Source organism: Solanum verrucosum, unplaced genomic scaffold, assembly GCF_900185275.1.
Source record: "Solanum verrucosum unplaced genomic scaffold, falcon-dt-bn FXZP01000280.1, whole genome shotgun sequence".
Lineage (NCBI taxonomy): Eukaryota > Viridiplantae > Streptophyta > Magnoliopsida > Solanales > Solanaceae > Solanum > Solanum verrucosum.
Genome location: NW_026019982.1, coordinates 2,053,055 through 2,070,717, shown reverse-complemented (window position 1 = coordinate 2,070,717; position 17,663 = coordinate 2,053,055). Strand labels below are relative to the sequence as shown.

Below are 17,663 nucleotides of genomic sequence, written 5' to 3'. Positions count from 1 at the left end.
CAGTTCCGACGCGGAGCAATTAGGGTGGAGTTATTTATGCCTCAAAAATTATATTTGGTCAAACAAGAGCTGCTGGCTTAACATATAATTTCATATATGTATCAGGGAAAAAAAGGAGTTGAGATGTCCAACTAAATCACTAGACCAAAAAGTTAAAAAGAAATATAGCTTCTTCTTTTTTACCACTTGCAAAGAAATTCAACCAGCCAAGTTAGACCAAACAAATTTGTAAGTTTATTAACATGCCATGTGGTCTTAAACTATTAAATAAAACAATATCCAAAAAAACTCAACCAAAATAATGAAAGGTTTCAAAAGTTAAACAGGAGATTCACATAAAAGAAGGGTAATATTTTCTGGCACTAGTTGTTAAAAAGAGATTGTCTTGCAAATAATAACCTGAATTTACAGTGGAGCAAAAAGACAAAATAACCCCTTTTTCACCCCTCTTCCGATTTTGTCAGCAAACATTTCACGTGAATCCCCCAAAATCACATCACATGAGCAAAATAACAGAGTGATTTCTTCTTCTCTAATTCAGTAGAATGATTAGGGGCAAAAAAGTAAACAAAATAGCAAAACCAGAAACACCAACGAACGGTGAAGATGAATCATTTTTTTCAAACTGTAGTGAATCGACGGCTAGTGGCATGTTCTCCTGGTCCGGGCTACACTTGGACTCATGCGGTGGGTGCGCACTGTACATGATAGCGCGCAATACAGCAGAAACCGTCGGTATGTACGCCGTCTTGTTGCGTGCCAGTAACCATGTCAATCCCATCAACTGACAGTCTCTGCTTAGCATCTTGCTCACTCTATCCCCACCGGTTACATCCATTTTGTGTGTTCGATTTTTTCCACCGTCACCGTTAAGCTACAGAAACGTAAAATCTAAATCAGAATTACAGTACAGATATAGGTTGAGTGGAGAAGAAGAAATATGTCAATGAATACGTGACCGACCTTTTGTAAAGCACCGAGACACCGGGTACAACCGGAATAAGAAGAGTTCCGACAATTCCTCTCGAGATTTCTGACGGCGGCGGTCGGAGTTGCATTCTTCGAGCCGGTGAGGTTGAACGCCGCCGGACAACTAAGGGAGGTAATCTGATGAAGACGAATACCACAGAAACACAAAACGGCATCGCATGTACCATTAGGTTGCGGGAGATGGATGTTACGGCTCTGAAGAGAATTCTGAAGCGTATTAACGCATTTCTGCGAGTCATCCGGCATCATCGGCAAGTCGGAGCTTGCTGGTGCAGCCGCCCCTGAAACTTGCAAAGCTGAACGCGCGTGAGCTGCGAATAACCAAGCCGCCAGTACAGGACAGCAACGGCTCCGGTCCAGGTTCTGTCCGCACGCCGCGCTCACTCCACCAAATAGCTCGTCGGACAAATCCAACCGACATATCTGTGACTCGGTCTGAACCGGAAAAGCTGGAACAGTGTTAGAAGCGTAATCACCTGGCTTCAATGGCTCCGCCGGTTCAGCAAGTAACCCACCAAACGAACCTTTACACATACAAAGCAGCGTCAAAAGTAACGTAAAAAGTCTGGTTTTCAACTCGACTCTCATTTTCTCTGTAGAAATTGGTAAAGTAGAAAAAAAAAAAAAAAACAAAGGCAAATGAGTTGGAAGTTGAAGCGAACTTTTGTTTAGTTTTAAACTAAACAGTGGAATGCGAAGAGATTTTTTCTTCTTTTTCTCAGTGTTTTGCTTTTTAAACCAAAAAAGGGAGAGTTCCAGGAGATGCGAATAAAAAAGTACTAGAGTGGGTTTTTACATGAAAGAGATGAAGCGAAGAAAGAAAAAAGAAAATTAAAAAGGCGAGTGTCACTGTGCAAATAGGGAGTGGGAGTGAAAGAGAAATGGAAGTGGGTGGTCACAACTCACAACATTGTTTTTTTATATGGAATGGATCACATTATTTAACATTGGGTTAGGTTCAAATATGTGATGTATTCATAAATAATTTCTTCTTTTATTTTCTTTTCGTATTTGGAATCTGGATTAAAGCCTCGACTAAATTCTATTCATACATATTTTATTTATATTCATAGTTTGAATTCAAAAATTTTGATTAAAAATTAAGCAATTTCATCACTGCACCACAATTGATGTTATTGATTGATTATCTCCACTAGCCTTTTGAAATTATTCATTTTTTTAGGAATAATATTAAAATTATTGTTTGATATAAACTTCTAATCAAATTGGATGTTCGATTTAAATTTTTAAAAAGTGATTCAAACTTGATTTTTTAATAGTATTATTTTTCTAAATTTCGAATAAAGTATTCTTTTACTAGAAATATAATTAAACGTACTTATTTAATAACTCTAACATCGTACATTTTGAATAAAAATTTTAAAAAATAAAATTGAAATCCATGATGTCTCCTAAATAAATCAAATTGTGATTAGATCTTTCAGATTAAACATTCTTTTTAACACTCAGCATATTGATCTAAAACTTTGAAAAAGTTTATACAAAAAAGTGAGAAGAGTTTGTCCCATATGTGTTCTTATATACGATCAATCATCACTCTACTGAAAAATTGAAAAGTTTAAGTTATAAAACTGATCGCTAAATAATTTATAGCTGATAAAAAAAAGTCGATCGGATTAAACTCAATGTTCATTTGATTATTATGGTACTAGAGTAGATCATATCTCAATTAGTACTTTACTTAATATTGGCCACTATTAAATCCACATATTTGTTTAGTGATAATCTGAAAATTAAGAAGCTTCCCACTTATAGATATAGTGCATTGAATGAGACTATTTTTTTTTAAAATCAAGATATTGGATTCAAATTTTAATATGAAAAAATTCTTAATAAAAAACGTTTTTTCACCAAATGGAGTCTTATACCATATCAATTCAAAATAACTAAACTCCAATAAGGATACCAGATATCGAGTAGAAAACCAAAAAAATTAAGAAGGTGGAGCTGGGTGTGGGGTGGGGTTGGGGGTGAAGGTGAGGATGGGGTGGGGTCCTTAGTCATACAGATTCGTTGGTTTTTAGAGAAAAGGGGGAGTGGAAAGGCTGTCTAGGGATTTGGCTTCTTTTGCTGTCCTTTTCCTTTTCATTCTTCTTTTTCTTTTATATCACTATCTCTATGTTTGTCTCCCTCTTGTATGATTCTGAAACTTGATTCTTTTCTGCCTTTTTAGTTTTTTTTTTTTTTTTATAAATATAAAAATAATGTTGCTCACAATGTAACCCAAATAATGTAATATATCCATTCTTGATGAATATTGGACTTTGTATTCAAAGATATAACAACATTTATTCCTTTTAAGTTCTCTTATATTAAGCTAAAATTTGCCTCCGAAAAAAATGGTTACAAATTTGTTGTAATTGGATTTCGATCATAAACTTTTGAAATAGTACTGAGAACTTGAAGTAATCTTTCAATTGATCACAAATTCTGCATAAGACAAATTTTAGAACTTATGTTTGACTAAATAATAGATAAATCTTTTTATCGTTCATCAAACATAAGTTCTAGCTTTTGGCTATAAAATATAAATCTAAGGTATTTCAAAATAGTGAATCTACTCAATATATTAATCAATGCTGAAAAACTAAGACTTAATTTTATCAAGCGAAAATAAATAATTAAGATCAATTTTTTGAGATATCACATATCATATTTTATAACTCTTATATCGAATCAAATAGTACAGTGTAAGGGGAGGAGTACTACGTACTTTGACTCAATTTCTTTATTCAAATATTTTTTTCTTTTAAATAAATGAATAAAAAATGTTTTTCCAATCATATATGATATTGAGCAGATGGGCTGTGACTGATTGGCATTGCCACAACTTGAATTGTTTATTTTGAAGACATGGAGTGGTTAGATCAGAAATGTGATCTTTGGAGATTTATAAATATTTCGAGGGAATGTTTAATTGGCTTATATTCCATTCATACAAAAGTTTTTTTATTAATCAAATACTTATCAAAACAGCTTTTCAAAATTTTGGGAGAAAATTAATTCACCAAATTAAATTTCAAGAAAAATATTTAGGGTTTAAGGCAACAAGATATCAATGGCGACGGTAATCCGACGGTAAATACTTATTCGTATACACCAAACTAATGCAATTTACATGATTTAATAAAGTAAAATACATGTTAATTAATTAAAATTAAATAGATTGAACTATAAATTCAAACACATGACATGCATTTATCGAATAGGTTAATAATACATAGGTGCAAATAACTTTAGATACACAAGGTGTAAATAAAAATTATATACAAGAAAAAAAGTTCGCATGGTATTAATTGAGTGGAATACGTTAAAATTAATGAATTCAATTACTTAAAAAGAGTATATGTAAAATATTTGTACAATCAAATTGTGGGATCATAATGTGATTAATAAAATTTCTAATTTACAATAAGAATTATTAATTCATAGAATTTTTATTTATCAATCTAAAAGTTCGACTCCTATTCTAAGAAACATCAAATTGTATTTGAGCATAGAAATCCAACAAATCTTACTCTCTTATTCTTTATCTTTTGATTACATTTCTATTAAAATATCTGGACAAAAATAGAAGAACGTAGCCGTGGATTAATAAGAAAATATAATTTTTGTCCACTTTTAATTGTCATAGTTTCATTTTTTAGAGTCAAACTATAAAATTTTGACTAATATTTATGATGTATTTTTACATCATATTGATATGCAAAAAATTGCAATTTATAATAGTACTTTTCGTATAGTTTTTGAATATTAAATTTTTTGTTTAAAATATCAAATTAATGTAATCTAGTTTAACTTTAAAAAAATAATCAAATTAATATCCAAAAAATGCAACATGACAAATAAAAGAGGACGGAGTGAGTAATAACAAATTAAATGAAACTGAGACCGAATGAAGTCTAGTTGTAGAATTTTGAACTAATGTTCAAACCTGAGTTCGCCAACAAACTCAACATGAAACTTGGAAGTACATTTTACTTTTGGGAAGCTGAGGGGCTTTTTTCTAAAATAAAAAATAATAATTTCATTAATCGTCATTTGTATTAGAGTTTGACTAAATTCATATGTGTCACTAAAAGTCTCATATTGGGAGGTAGTGTTTCCTAACAAAGATAATTTCATTTTTATATTAATTCAAACCTGAAATCTCTAATTAAAAATAAATGAATAATTATTGTTCCACGACAACCTGATTTTTGATCTAATGCTGTCAGTAGCATCTTCTTGACGTAAGTGGGTGGATAGGTATCCTTACATTGGGACAAAAGTCTTGCTCCACAGCCAGTAGCACATGCCCCAGCCTTTTTTCCCTTTGTACATAAACTTAAAATATAGTTTGTTATTTAATTACTCCAATTATACCTTAAATGTAGATCTCTAAAATCTTCAAGTTTCAAATGGAGCTTGGGTTAATACCTCAGATGGTCACTCAACTATCCAGTCTTTTCTCAGAAAGTCACTTACATGGTGACTTTTTAGTGAAAATTAAAAGTTGAATGGCTTTCTGAGGTAAAAGTGGATGGTTGAGTGACCATATGAGGTATTAACCCAATAGAACTTATTGTTTCATCTTTTACTAGTGGTGCCAACCATATTTGCGCATAAGAAATGTACGTATCATATCATAAGAAATATTAAATTTGAGTTAAAGTTTCTTACTTTTACCAAAAGAGTGGAAATAGAGTATTAGATACAGATTTGGATGACCCAATTATTTTTACTTAAACCCTCTTTTATATCAAGAAAAAAATTTATATATATTTAATTGTTAACGCAGTGACAAGGTTTGAAATGATGGCCAGTCCGAACCCATAAACACTAAAACTTAATTTCTTCTTTGTTTCGTTGAACCTACAATTTCAATGATAACTCCACATGTGTACGATTTCATGATAAGTTCATAACCATAAATTCTTAATTTTGGCTCCGTCTTTGATCGATCATTATGATATTGTTGATGTTGAGTACTAGATGAGTCTATGTTGCTTTTCTCATATTATATTAACTAATCATAACAAATTAATCAGTAATTACCTCAATTAATTAGTATATATAAAATTGTCCCTATAAGTCAATAAATCTTTTTAAATTTCTCGTGTGGTAATTTCCACACCAGGAAGGACCACATATCAAGTATTTTCAACATTTAACAAATTGAAAATATAAAGTTTAGTGTAAAAACAACTTATTCTTCTGACTTTAAATTAGAGAAAGAAAAAAAAAGTAGGTAAAAGTGATAAAAAAAGGCATACAATTAGCTTGAGATTTGTGTACTTTATAGTGTCAAGGCAATACAAAAAGCACCTACTACACAGAATTATTTCAATAAAAAGGCTCTTTACAAAAAGCTAAGTAGCCCAACTCGTGTTCCCCAGTTTCCACTCTGAAGAAAACAAGAGAAAAGAAACAAAAAGACAATTCCACTTTTATTTTTCTACTTTCTATGTCATCACCTTTCTCATTTGGGTATTTGTATTTTGGTTACCGTTTTCTTAACGTTAATGTATGACTTAAGCTTTTGCATTTTTTTCACACGCTAATATGATACGTCATTGAACTTTGAGAAAATAGTTTATATGTCTCAACATTCATGCCACTATCATTATAGAAAAGGTCTATTAGTGTCATTATTTTTAACGAATAGATTTGGTGATTATGCAAAATTATTTTTCCACGTATACGATACCAAAATTAAATGGGGAAAGTTTAATTAAATTTAAAGTTAACCTTAACTCGGTAACACTATATCCCAATCCATCCTAACCCATATTTCATTTGTTGTTTTTAGGATGTTGACATCATAGATAAAAAATTTAAAACGACAATTTTCAAATCTTTTATCTACTTGGGACGTTTTCTTAATGATGAAACTTTAGAAATCGACTAAAAAATAAAAGAAAGATGAAATGACTTAAAGAAGCAGCATTGGTAATTGAGCACGAAAAGTATAGTGGCAAGTATATATAAAATAAAAAATATATAAGTAATGATGGTGTCGTAAATCCCTCTTTCTGTCTCTTCTATTTTATTTTTTTTTAAAAACTATTCCTAGGCATTTTGTTACCCATGATATCATCTTACATGTTTTTTATTAATCTATGTATATTAGAGTTTGATCAAATTTAAATTTGACATAAAAATATTCATATTAGGATAAAACGCTTCCTACATGTTATATGTTTGATCTAAGGTTTTGTGATCTTCTATTTTGGATATATATTTTGATAGCCTATAATTGCCAATGTCAATAGAAACATACCTTGTATAGCTGTATTTCAAATACTTTGAGGGGGGGGGGGGGGGAGGGGGGAGGGAGGGATGTAATATTTAAATCGTAAAATTTATTTTTAAACTTACTAATCACCATATTAAATATTGTATTTGAAGTGCCAAAAATTATGATTTCAATATATGATAATTCGATATTTAACAACAAATACTCACCGTTATGTTGAGTAATATTGAATTCTAACAAAATAAAATTGTGAACTAGTTCCGTGATAAAGCAATTACCAAATCCACTTAGACACAACATTTCAACTACAATTTAACTCAAGTCATTGGAATCATCAAATGTAACACTAATGATGATTTTTAAGAACAAATACAAAATGCAACTTAAAGCAAAACAACATTATATTGGAAGAATTAGGTTTCTTAAAATATGGACCACATAATAGTCAAGGCAAATTTTTTTTGAAAATGATCCAAAAGGAAGAGTGGGTAAGAAAGTTGAACATGATTGATCAATGTCCCTTTAATTTTCTAACTTTTTTTTGTTATATAACAAGTCCAAAACAGAACAAGGCAAATATACTTCTGTAGCTATTGATTGATATATCAAAGTCATCTTCCACTTTACATTACATGTGCTAAAACATGAAGAAGATTCCACCTTGGAATATCATATGTATATATACTTAGAATGGAGGATGCATTGATTGCTTCAATCATAGGAGTAACTTTGTCCTTTACCATAATTGTTTATTCCAAATTCCAATATATAACATTATTTCCTCATATAATAGATATAGAAAATGTAATTTGAAAATACACGTCAGAAATCTGTTAATTTAAATGATTTTTATTGTCTATGAAAACAGTTTAATGGTGAAGAGATTACAATTTGAATTATAGTATTACGAATTCAAATCTTAGATTTGATTTTTTTTATTTAATCATCTGATTTTCAAATTTCACGATCGTCGGTTCAATTAATTTTGTGATTAAAATACTAGGGGTAATTTTATGTTATTCTTTGTGGAGTAATGATTTTTTGTGCTATTCTTTGCGATGAAAGTTAGTTGGCAAAATGAATCAATCACATTGTTGAGTTATATAATGGGATGAGCACTACTAAGGTTCTAATTTCGTGCAAGAGATAATTAGCTCTTTTTTAAGTGCCTCTTAGGAATTTCTTCCGGTAAATGTGATCAAACTCAACGTAATCCAATGTCCCAACAATAACAACAACAAAATAACTAGTGAAATTCCACAAATAGAACATGGAAAGGTTTGTGTGTACATAACTATATCCACTATCTTACTAACGTAGAAAGACTGTTTTCAAGACAAAATAATACCCCATGACGTGGGAGTTCCTGTTTTCTGCTTTTTTTTATTCTTTTGTAAAGAAAGAAAAAAAAATTGAACTAAGGCACAATTAGAGAATGTAGTTTTGAACCATGAAATGACGGAAATAGAACTTGATTTGATTGTATAAAGTTGGGTGGCCATTGATATGCAGACAATACTTTGCAAACTAAAAAGTTGGGTTGGGTCATGGAAGGAATGTTTTTCACAAGTGCTAATTACTTGAGTGGATCCCTTTTAAAAAATAATTACTTATTTTAAATATACTCTTTAATTATTACCATTTATAGCAATATATAACAATACTATATATTTTATTAGATTTGTCTCTCTCTCTTGCCTCTTTCTCCCTTTTCTCTCTCGCTCTTTCTCCCTTTTTTTTGTTTATGTTGTTCTTTCTCTTTTGTTTTTCTTTTTGCTGCTTTTTTTTTTTTTGCTCTTTCTCTTACTTTTTTTCCCTTTCTCTCTCTCTATTTTCTTTTGTAGAGTAGTTAATGATTCGTAGACTAAATAAAATTTGTATCAATAATTAATTAATTAGGCAAGTAATCTAATCGTAACAAATGAAGAGACATAATAAATTGCAAAATGAATTAAATTTACATTAAAAATGTATTCCACAAATATTAAAGTTGAATTAGTAGAGAATTAAATATGAATGCAAAATGTAGCAAACCAAATAGCATTCTAGGTATATTGAATGAATTTGTATCAACAATGAATTTCACAAGTAATTCAATCGTAACAAATCAATAAATTACAAAATGAATTAAAATTGTATTTAAAAGTATATTACACAAATATTAAACAAGTAAATAAATTAAATTTGCTTTAAAATTGTATTACACGATATTAAAGTTGAATTAGAAGAGAAAATTAAGAATGAATGAAAAACATAACTAACGAAAGACAAGACACCGATCTATAAACTGAATTAAATTTGTAGTATTCATGAATAAAATATGTATTATATGTGTCTAATAAATTATTTTGGATTTGTATCACTAAGAACGTAAGTGATGTTTGCAATATGTATTAAAGATGTATTGTGCATATATTATAAGTGTGTTACCTAAATTGTTTTAGTTGATATCATTAAAAAGGGAGTGAAATTTGCAATATGTATTATAAATGTAGGATGTATTGTTCATGAATTTTATACAATTTTAATACAATTATGAAACATATCTAATACAACTTTAATACAAACCCGATATAGTTCCATAAACTTCATCCTTTTCGTGCTTCAATCTAGTATTTCTCCTAAAATCAATTCTAAACTTAATCAAACCCTCTTAAAATTGAGATATAAACTCCAAAAGATATTTTCAATTATTTGTAGGAACAACCTATCCAAACTAATCGCAAACGAAAGAGCAGACAAGTAATCTAATCATAACAAATGAAGAAACATAATAAACTGTCGAATGAATTAAAGTTGAATTAAAAATGTATTACACACATATTAAAGTTGAATTAGAAGCGAATTAAACATGAATGCAAAATGTAGCAAACTAAAGAGCATTATGTGACTTGTAAACTAATAAAACTTGTATCAATAATGAAATAATCAAGTAATTCAATCGTAACAAATCAACCAATAAACTGCAAAATGAATTAACTTGTATTACACAAATATTAAAATTGAATTAGAAGAGAGAATTAAGCACGAATAAAAAATTTCACTAATGAAAGAGCAGCCAATGATCTACAAAGTGAATTAAACTTATATAAAAAATGAATTAAACAAGTAATCTAATAGTAACACATAATAAACTACAAAATGAATTAAATTTGCATTAAAAGTGTATACACAATATTAAAGTTGAATTAGAAGAGAAAATTAAGAATAAATGAAAAACGTAACTAACGAAAGACAAGACAATAATCTATAGACTGAATTAAACTCGTATTATTCATGAATAAAACATGTATTATATGTGTTATAAATTATTTTAGTTTGTATCACTAAGAACATGAGTGATGTTTGCAATATATATTAAAAATGTAGTGTGCATGTATTATAAATGTATTATTAAGTGTGTTACCTAAATCATTTGGTTGGTCTCACTAAGAAGAGAGTAAAGTTTGCAATATGTATTATAAATATACTGTTCATTATTTTAATACAATTATAAAACATATCTAATTCAACTTTAATACAATTGCGATATAGTTCCATAAACTTTACCTTTTTTGAGTTTCAATCTTATATTTCTCCTAAAATCAATTATAAACTTAACTGAACCCTCTTAAAATTGAGATATAAACTTTAAACTGCATTTTCAATTACTAATCACGAGTTCGTAAGATTCATAAAATGAATTCAAAATTTGAAGCTTTATAGTGACCATCAATGGTGAATTCTTGTTGTTGTAATTTTAGAGATTTGAAATTTTTGTTTGAGAATATGATATTATAAAAAAAAAAAAAAATTATTTCTCTTCTCGTCGTGTTTTTGGATAAAAATAGTGAAATATGGATAAAAATTGATTTGAGAATAATTATTTAAATGAAAATTTTAAAAGAAGAAGAAGAAGAATAAAAAAAGAAGAGGAGGAAGAGAGAATAACAAAGAAAGAGACGAAAGAAGAAAAATAAAAAGAAGAAGATGAGGAAGAGAAAAAGGACAGAGAAAGAGGCGAAGCGGTACAATTTTTTAATCCAAAAAATTGCTATATTAAGTTAGAAAAATTATATTGCCATAGATGGTAAATATTTTCTTAATATATCATATTTATGTGATTTGCCCTTTTCACAATATGAGTTGGGCTGGTCCATGGATGGAATATTTTTTAAAATAATGAGTTGGGTTGGGCCGTCTCTTGGATAATACTATAATTAACTTACATAAATCTCATAGTGTAAAGAATAAATTACATCTTATCCCTATTTTTTTTTAATTATAATAATTCCTTAAAATTTGTACATTCCGGATACATAAGTTATCATCCGGATACATTAATTCACCATTGGGATACATTAATTCTAATATAATAAAAATCTTTCTATTGCGCTAAAAAGGGAATAAAATCTGACAATTAATTAAATCCCAGAAATTACGCTTAAGTTTCTTCTTACTCTCAATCATACAGGCAAATTCTAATAGAACGAAGAAATTCAAAATTTCAAATTGCTCCCCCCGTTCAACGAAGAAACTTTTCAGATTTGATTCAAAAAATTTGTTGAAATTTTGGGTAAGTGAGGTGAGTTATGAAGGATACAAAAATGATGGAATTGTTGTTGGACAAACGTTATCCTTTTGAATCTTCAAGTTCATTGAAGATCCTTTCAATTTTGATTCAAGATTATCAAAAAATTTGAGATTCAAGATTCTTTCTTCTCCTAGTTTATTGAAGATCCTTTCAATTTTGATTCAAAATTGTTGAAAAATTTGAAATTCAAAATTCTTCTCCTAGTTTATTGAAAATCCTTTCAATTTTGATTCAAAATTGTCGAAAAATTTGAGAGATTACATCATGAATATCTTTGCTACTTAGCATTTTACTATTTGTGTATCTTGTTTAAATTGATAAGTATTGTATTTATACTAGATACATTAAATAAATAATTATTGCCCATAAGATATTAGATTTGAGATCGATGCATTGTTGTGTGGTAATTGCTATGTAATTGATACATTTAGTATAAATTCGAATTTACGTATCATATCTAAAAAATTAGTGCATGATACATTAATATATATGTATCTCGTTTAAGTTGATAAGTATTGTATTTATACTAGATACATTAAATAAGTAATTGTTGCCCATAAGATGTTAGATTTGAGATCGATACATTGTCGTGTGGTAGTTGCTATGTAATTGATACATTTAGTATAAATTTGAATTTACATATTATATCTAAAAAATTAGTGCATGATACATTACTATTTATGTATCTCGTTTAAATTGATAAGTATTGTATTGTTGGCCTTGAAAGATATGTATAACTTACATAATGTATCATTTTGTAGTTGATAATAATGTATCTGATACAATAAGGTTGTGAAAGAATCGATGTATGTAAGCTGAAATAAAGTATATCTATAAATATATCACAATAAATAAGAATTAAGTTATCAATTAGATACATGAACAAACACAATTCATTAAAGAAATTTGATTATGAAAAACACCAGAGAAAAGAGAAAAATATTAGACTGTATGAAATTTTGGTGAAATTGAAACTAATATTATTATGAGACAATGACAAGATTAAATAATAATATAAGAATTATAATCAGTTTAAATGAATGATTAATTGTTAGAGTCCATAACCAACTCAAATTATGGAAAATTTACAAATATTATATTTATTACTACCAAATAATAACTACTACTGTTACTTCTTTTTTTCTTCTTCTAATTTACGTTTTAGTGTGTAAATTTGAAGTTCACTTATTTTATTTTATTATAAATTTTGGAGTATTTTTAAAAATAGGTAAAAGACTAATAAATATTCTTTTAATTTTTTTTTGTCTAAAAATATCTTTAACCTACAGAAAAGAGACTGATTTTAAATTTTAAAATGTGAATGAGAAAATAACTACCAAGATTCAGTGAAAAAATAAGGAGAAATTTGTAGAGTGAAATAAGAAAGGGATAAATGTTGGTTTTGGGAGTTAGGATTTATGTATCCAGCGTTTGGGGGTTTGGGAATTAGGAGTAAAATAAGTGATTTTGGAAAATTTTAGAACTGGTAGGGAATAATGGGAATTATGGGAAAAAAAGATATGTATATAGGTAATTTATCCTAATTTATGAGCTAGAATTCGGAGTTGAGTTAGGACCAAAATTTATCTCACTCTCATCCTTGTCGTCTTTTCAAAATAATGATTTGGGTTGGGCCATGGATGGGCTAGACAATACATTGTTAAGATTGCTTAACATGAGGCCCAACTAAACCAATTACAGTAGAGCAAAAGAATAATGTAATTGGAGTAGTTTGATGGAGTAAATATGCCAATACAAATTTGATTAGTTAGTAAATTGTAATTTTGTAACTTTGTAAGATGTAGGCAAGTTATTTTTCAAATTGGACTAAAATTTCTGAATATCCAAGAATACAATGACAGTTATATAAATCATAATAGATGAAGTATTCCTTCTAATTCTTTTTCTTTGTCCGAAAATTATTTATGAATATTTATAAAAAATTGCTTATACATATATAATAATTAGTGGTGCAAGATTCCTACCGTAGAAAGAGCAGGTGGACGAAAATTACGTGAAGAAGGCGGATCTATGTTATATAAGAAAATCAGGGCCAAATAATTATAAGACGCACTGGTCCCGCATATAATTACAAAAATAATACTCTGTCTATCATATAATTTAATGGGGGAGTTAAGAATTTTACGAAGGATATTAAAAATAATGCATACAAAAGTTCTTTTTAAAAAGTGAGTTTTTTTTGCTGCTAGTCAGATTTGAATGTACGAGCAGTGGCTCATTTAAGGCGCCTAAAACCACTGGCTACAACAGTCTGTTGTGTCAAGGATGTCCAAAATAATGTTATTTAAACACTTTGTGTATCATTTTACTTGTATATTCACTATTTTTTTCTGACAAAGGAGGTACAATTTGAACACCCTGACAACCACGCAGCTCCGCCCCGATATAATTTGTATGTGTGTCCAGTCCACATATAATAATAAAAATAATACCCTCTCAATCACAATTTATGTGACACTTTTAAGATTTCAAGATTTAGAGAAATTTTTTTAATCGTAATTTCTTTATATGTTTTTTTTTAAAAGTATTTTTAATTGTCAGTTATTAGGAATTATTGTACTTTTTATGTAACTTTCAAATATGTGAATTTTATTTTAAAAAGTTTAAAAAATTGCATGTTCGTGTTTAAATATAAAATTAATTATTTGACTTTCAAAATATAAACAGTGTCATATATATTGTGACAAAAAATAACTGTCTAAGATGAATGCAAGCTGTTGAAAAATAAACATAAGCATGACGACTATATAAGGTAAGGCATACTGCGGGAGCTAGGACGTAGGATAATAATAATACATTAAACAATGCATTTTTGGATTATATTTTCTTCAACTATGATGCCACTTTTCCCACCACCAAATCCATAGACTAGGAAGTAGGATATGCTCTTTTATAAGTAAAAAATAAAAATAATCTCTCGTTTATATTACTAAAATAAAATTGAGATATCAAATAATTTCTCATAGACTACGTATTTTACTAAATAATAATTTTGATCAATATTATTTTTTTCGTGGTTTAGATATGTAAACTTTATTTCATAAAAATCAATACTAAAATTGTAGATATATATTAACTTTCATACTTTGATGGAGACTGCTCATTAATATTATGTGATTAATGAAATGTGCAATTTAGAGTAGAAACTAAGTAGAAATATTTGCAATGTTATGTCATGAATTCTGATTGTGATTTGCGAGGGCGGCTGGAAGATAAATATCACAAGGTCAAAGTGGCAAAGTTTAATTTGCCAGGTTAAAATAGGTTGAGTTAATAAATGACGGATCAAAATTATTTGGTGAAATAAATTGTGTTGAAATTAGCTTAAATTGGATCATAACCCAGCCCTCTTAACTTGTACTAAGTTTTAAATTCTTTGTTTGAACACCTACTATTTTTTCCCCTTATATTATGATTATACACAACATATTAAACAAAAAAAAAGCACTTTTGAAAATATTTGGAAATTTTTTCTTGTAGATCACTCTAAGCTATGCACAGGGGCGTAGCTTTTCTAAATTGGACACTGTTCATCGAAAAATAACACCATTCGTCGAAAAATAATACCGTACGTATAAGTAAAATGATACACGAAGTGATTAAATAACATATTTTGGACACCCATGACAAAAAAAGGTGTTGTAGCCTAGTGATTTTAGATGTCTTGAAAGAGCCCTAAGTGCTGATGTATTTGAATCTCATTAGCAACAATTCCCCCTCCCCCCCCCCCCATCCCCTTTTTTTGATACCATTCGTGAAATTTCTGGTTCCACCACTGGCTATACACATATTAGATTAATTTTAAAATTGGTTGAATCAAATGGATAAAAATAACTTAAGGCAATAAATTAAACGGGTGATATAAAAACCTGTCCAAATCCAGACAAATTAAACAAATCATAATTTTATGAACGAATTTTTTCAACCACCATTAAAACTTTAAAGCATGCAAAATATGACTATAATCACCCACCTATCCTAGAGACTTCCCTCTACCACTACGTGTTCAACAATTAAGTGATAGGAAGCTCTAATTAACAAAAAAAGTTTGTCTCCCTTCTGTGTTTAACGTGGAGATGAATCAAATAGATCCCGTTATAAAATGGATTAGATTTGCCCTTATTGATAATGAAATAAGCTTTTTAATACGTTAATTATAAGCTATCTTTTTTTACAAGGAAAAAAAAAGAGTCAAGTATATATATTTTTGAACTATGCAAAATCATTTATATTTGGTGGTGCAACTGATCTAGACCATTAATTCGTACATTTCAAAAGCAAAATTGATCAGTTTTCTTTGTATAAACGTCCTACGTTTTGTAAAAGCTTTCATTGTTAGTCAAGAAAGCACATATTACTTATTTAAGTAACGTCAAAGGTAGATCTAACCCCAACTATTAATGGATCATCTTGATTATTTTGAAACATTCAAAAGTAAATTTGACCATTTCCTAGTAAAATAAAAATAATTATACTATTCCAGCATTCAATCATGCAAAAGAGAATCTCAATTATTCTCATTGTGCCACCTAATTACCAATCATTGAATTAGAAAACATTATGAACCGCAGGAACTATATAGAATGTGTGTGGACACTAATTATCAAAGATGAAAAATGATTTACAGTACTACATATTAAGTCAATATTAGCGTCCTTTTCCACAGAAATGGTGTAAGAATTTGAGCCATATAAAGATCAATTTTACTCGTTTTCTTCTTATCACATGCTTCTTGTAGAAAATAAATTTTAAAAAAAGTGTATGTCGAGACAAAAATGCACTTTTAAGGTGTGTTCAAACTATAAAAGAATATTTATTTTTTTGAATTTTAGTCCTAACTAATGAGGAGCGGAGTGGTCCTTTACGTAAGGTAAACGGGAGCTCTGCGACAAGCATAGGCATAGAAATATAGCTAATGTGAGCAATTTTAAACGTGTCACATGGGTCATCCAATGAAATCAAGTCGACATATGATGATGTGAAATTGTTTGTGATAAACTAAAAATATAATGAAACAGAGATTTTATTGATGGATATTTATCAGTGCAATTCAATTCCTCAATTTCTCAATTTTGTCCGTGATTCATCGATTGTTAGTAACGTATTTAATTTCTCAAATTCAAAATGATTTGTTATTTGATTGCTAGGAACGTCGAGTAGCGACTTTGACAAAGACAATATTTGTTGCCTTAATCTTTTTATAAATATTCCAAAAGTTAATGAAATTTCGAGACGTAAATTGGGGTTTAATGTATAGTAACCTTCGAGAACTCTAACAGAGAACGATAAACATGTTATCTCCTGTATTCAGATTAGCAAACCAGAAATAATAAAAGATGAAAATAAAAACACAAAGAACTATCCGAGTCCACAGAACGCACTGTGTGTCCTTAAGAAATTTAATCCCCTCAAGTACCCGAGGTTGCAGATTAATTCCTCCCAAGATAAAACGGATTAACCATTAAAGAAGTAGCGGTACCTCAAACTTCGATAATTTCAACGAACTCAAAATGACAGCAACGAATCACACACAGAAACACGATCGATCGATTTTGTTTTGTAAGAAATGTATGCAAAAGAAGGGAAGAATTCGATACAGAAAAATGAGAGAAAACCTCTCTATTTATAGCCAACAAAGGGTAAAGGTCACAACCCTTTGGAAAGAAGACAACCTTTCAGATAGGTCACAACACTTTGGAAAAGGCATAACCTTTCAAACGGTCACAATCCTTTAGAAAGGACACAACCTTTCATAAAGTTCACAACCCTTCGGCATAGTCACAACCCTTCATTTCCTGTTCACACCTTTAAAACCCAACA

The 17,663-nt window shown here is 29.2% G+C and overlaps 1 protein-coding gene across 1 annotated transcript; it reads right to left on the bottom strand.

Annotated features, from left to right (window-relative positions):
- Window positions 1-364: 364 nt before the first annotated feature.
- On the bottom strand, window positions 365-1,795 carry LOC125817559 (uncharacterized GPI-anchored protein At4g28100). Its single transcript, XM_049497106.1, has 2 exons — window positions 964-1,795; window positions 365-874 (listed from the first exon to the last, which is right to left on the bottom strand). Exons 1-2 carry the CDS (start codon window positions 1,576-1,578, stop codon window positions 533-535), a joined length of 957 nt encoding a protein of 318 aa, XP_049353063.1. The 5' UTR covers window positions 1,579-1,795; the 3' UTR covers window positions 365-532.
- Between the last annotated feature and the right edge of the window lie 15,868 nt (window positions 1,796-17,663).

Coding starts and splice junctions, on each gene's coding strand:
- LOC125817559 (XM_049497106.1), bottom strand. CDS start 1,578: ATGAGAGTCGAGTTGAAAACCAGACTTTTTACGTTACTTTTGACGCTG. Junction 875..963: donor GTCTCGGTGCTTTACAAAAG/GTCGGTCACGTA, acceptor ACGTTTCTGTAG/CTTAACGGTGACGGTGGAAA.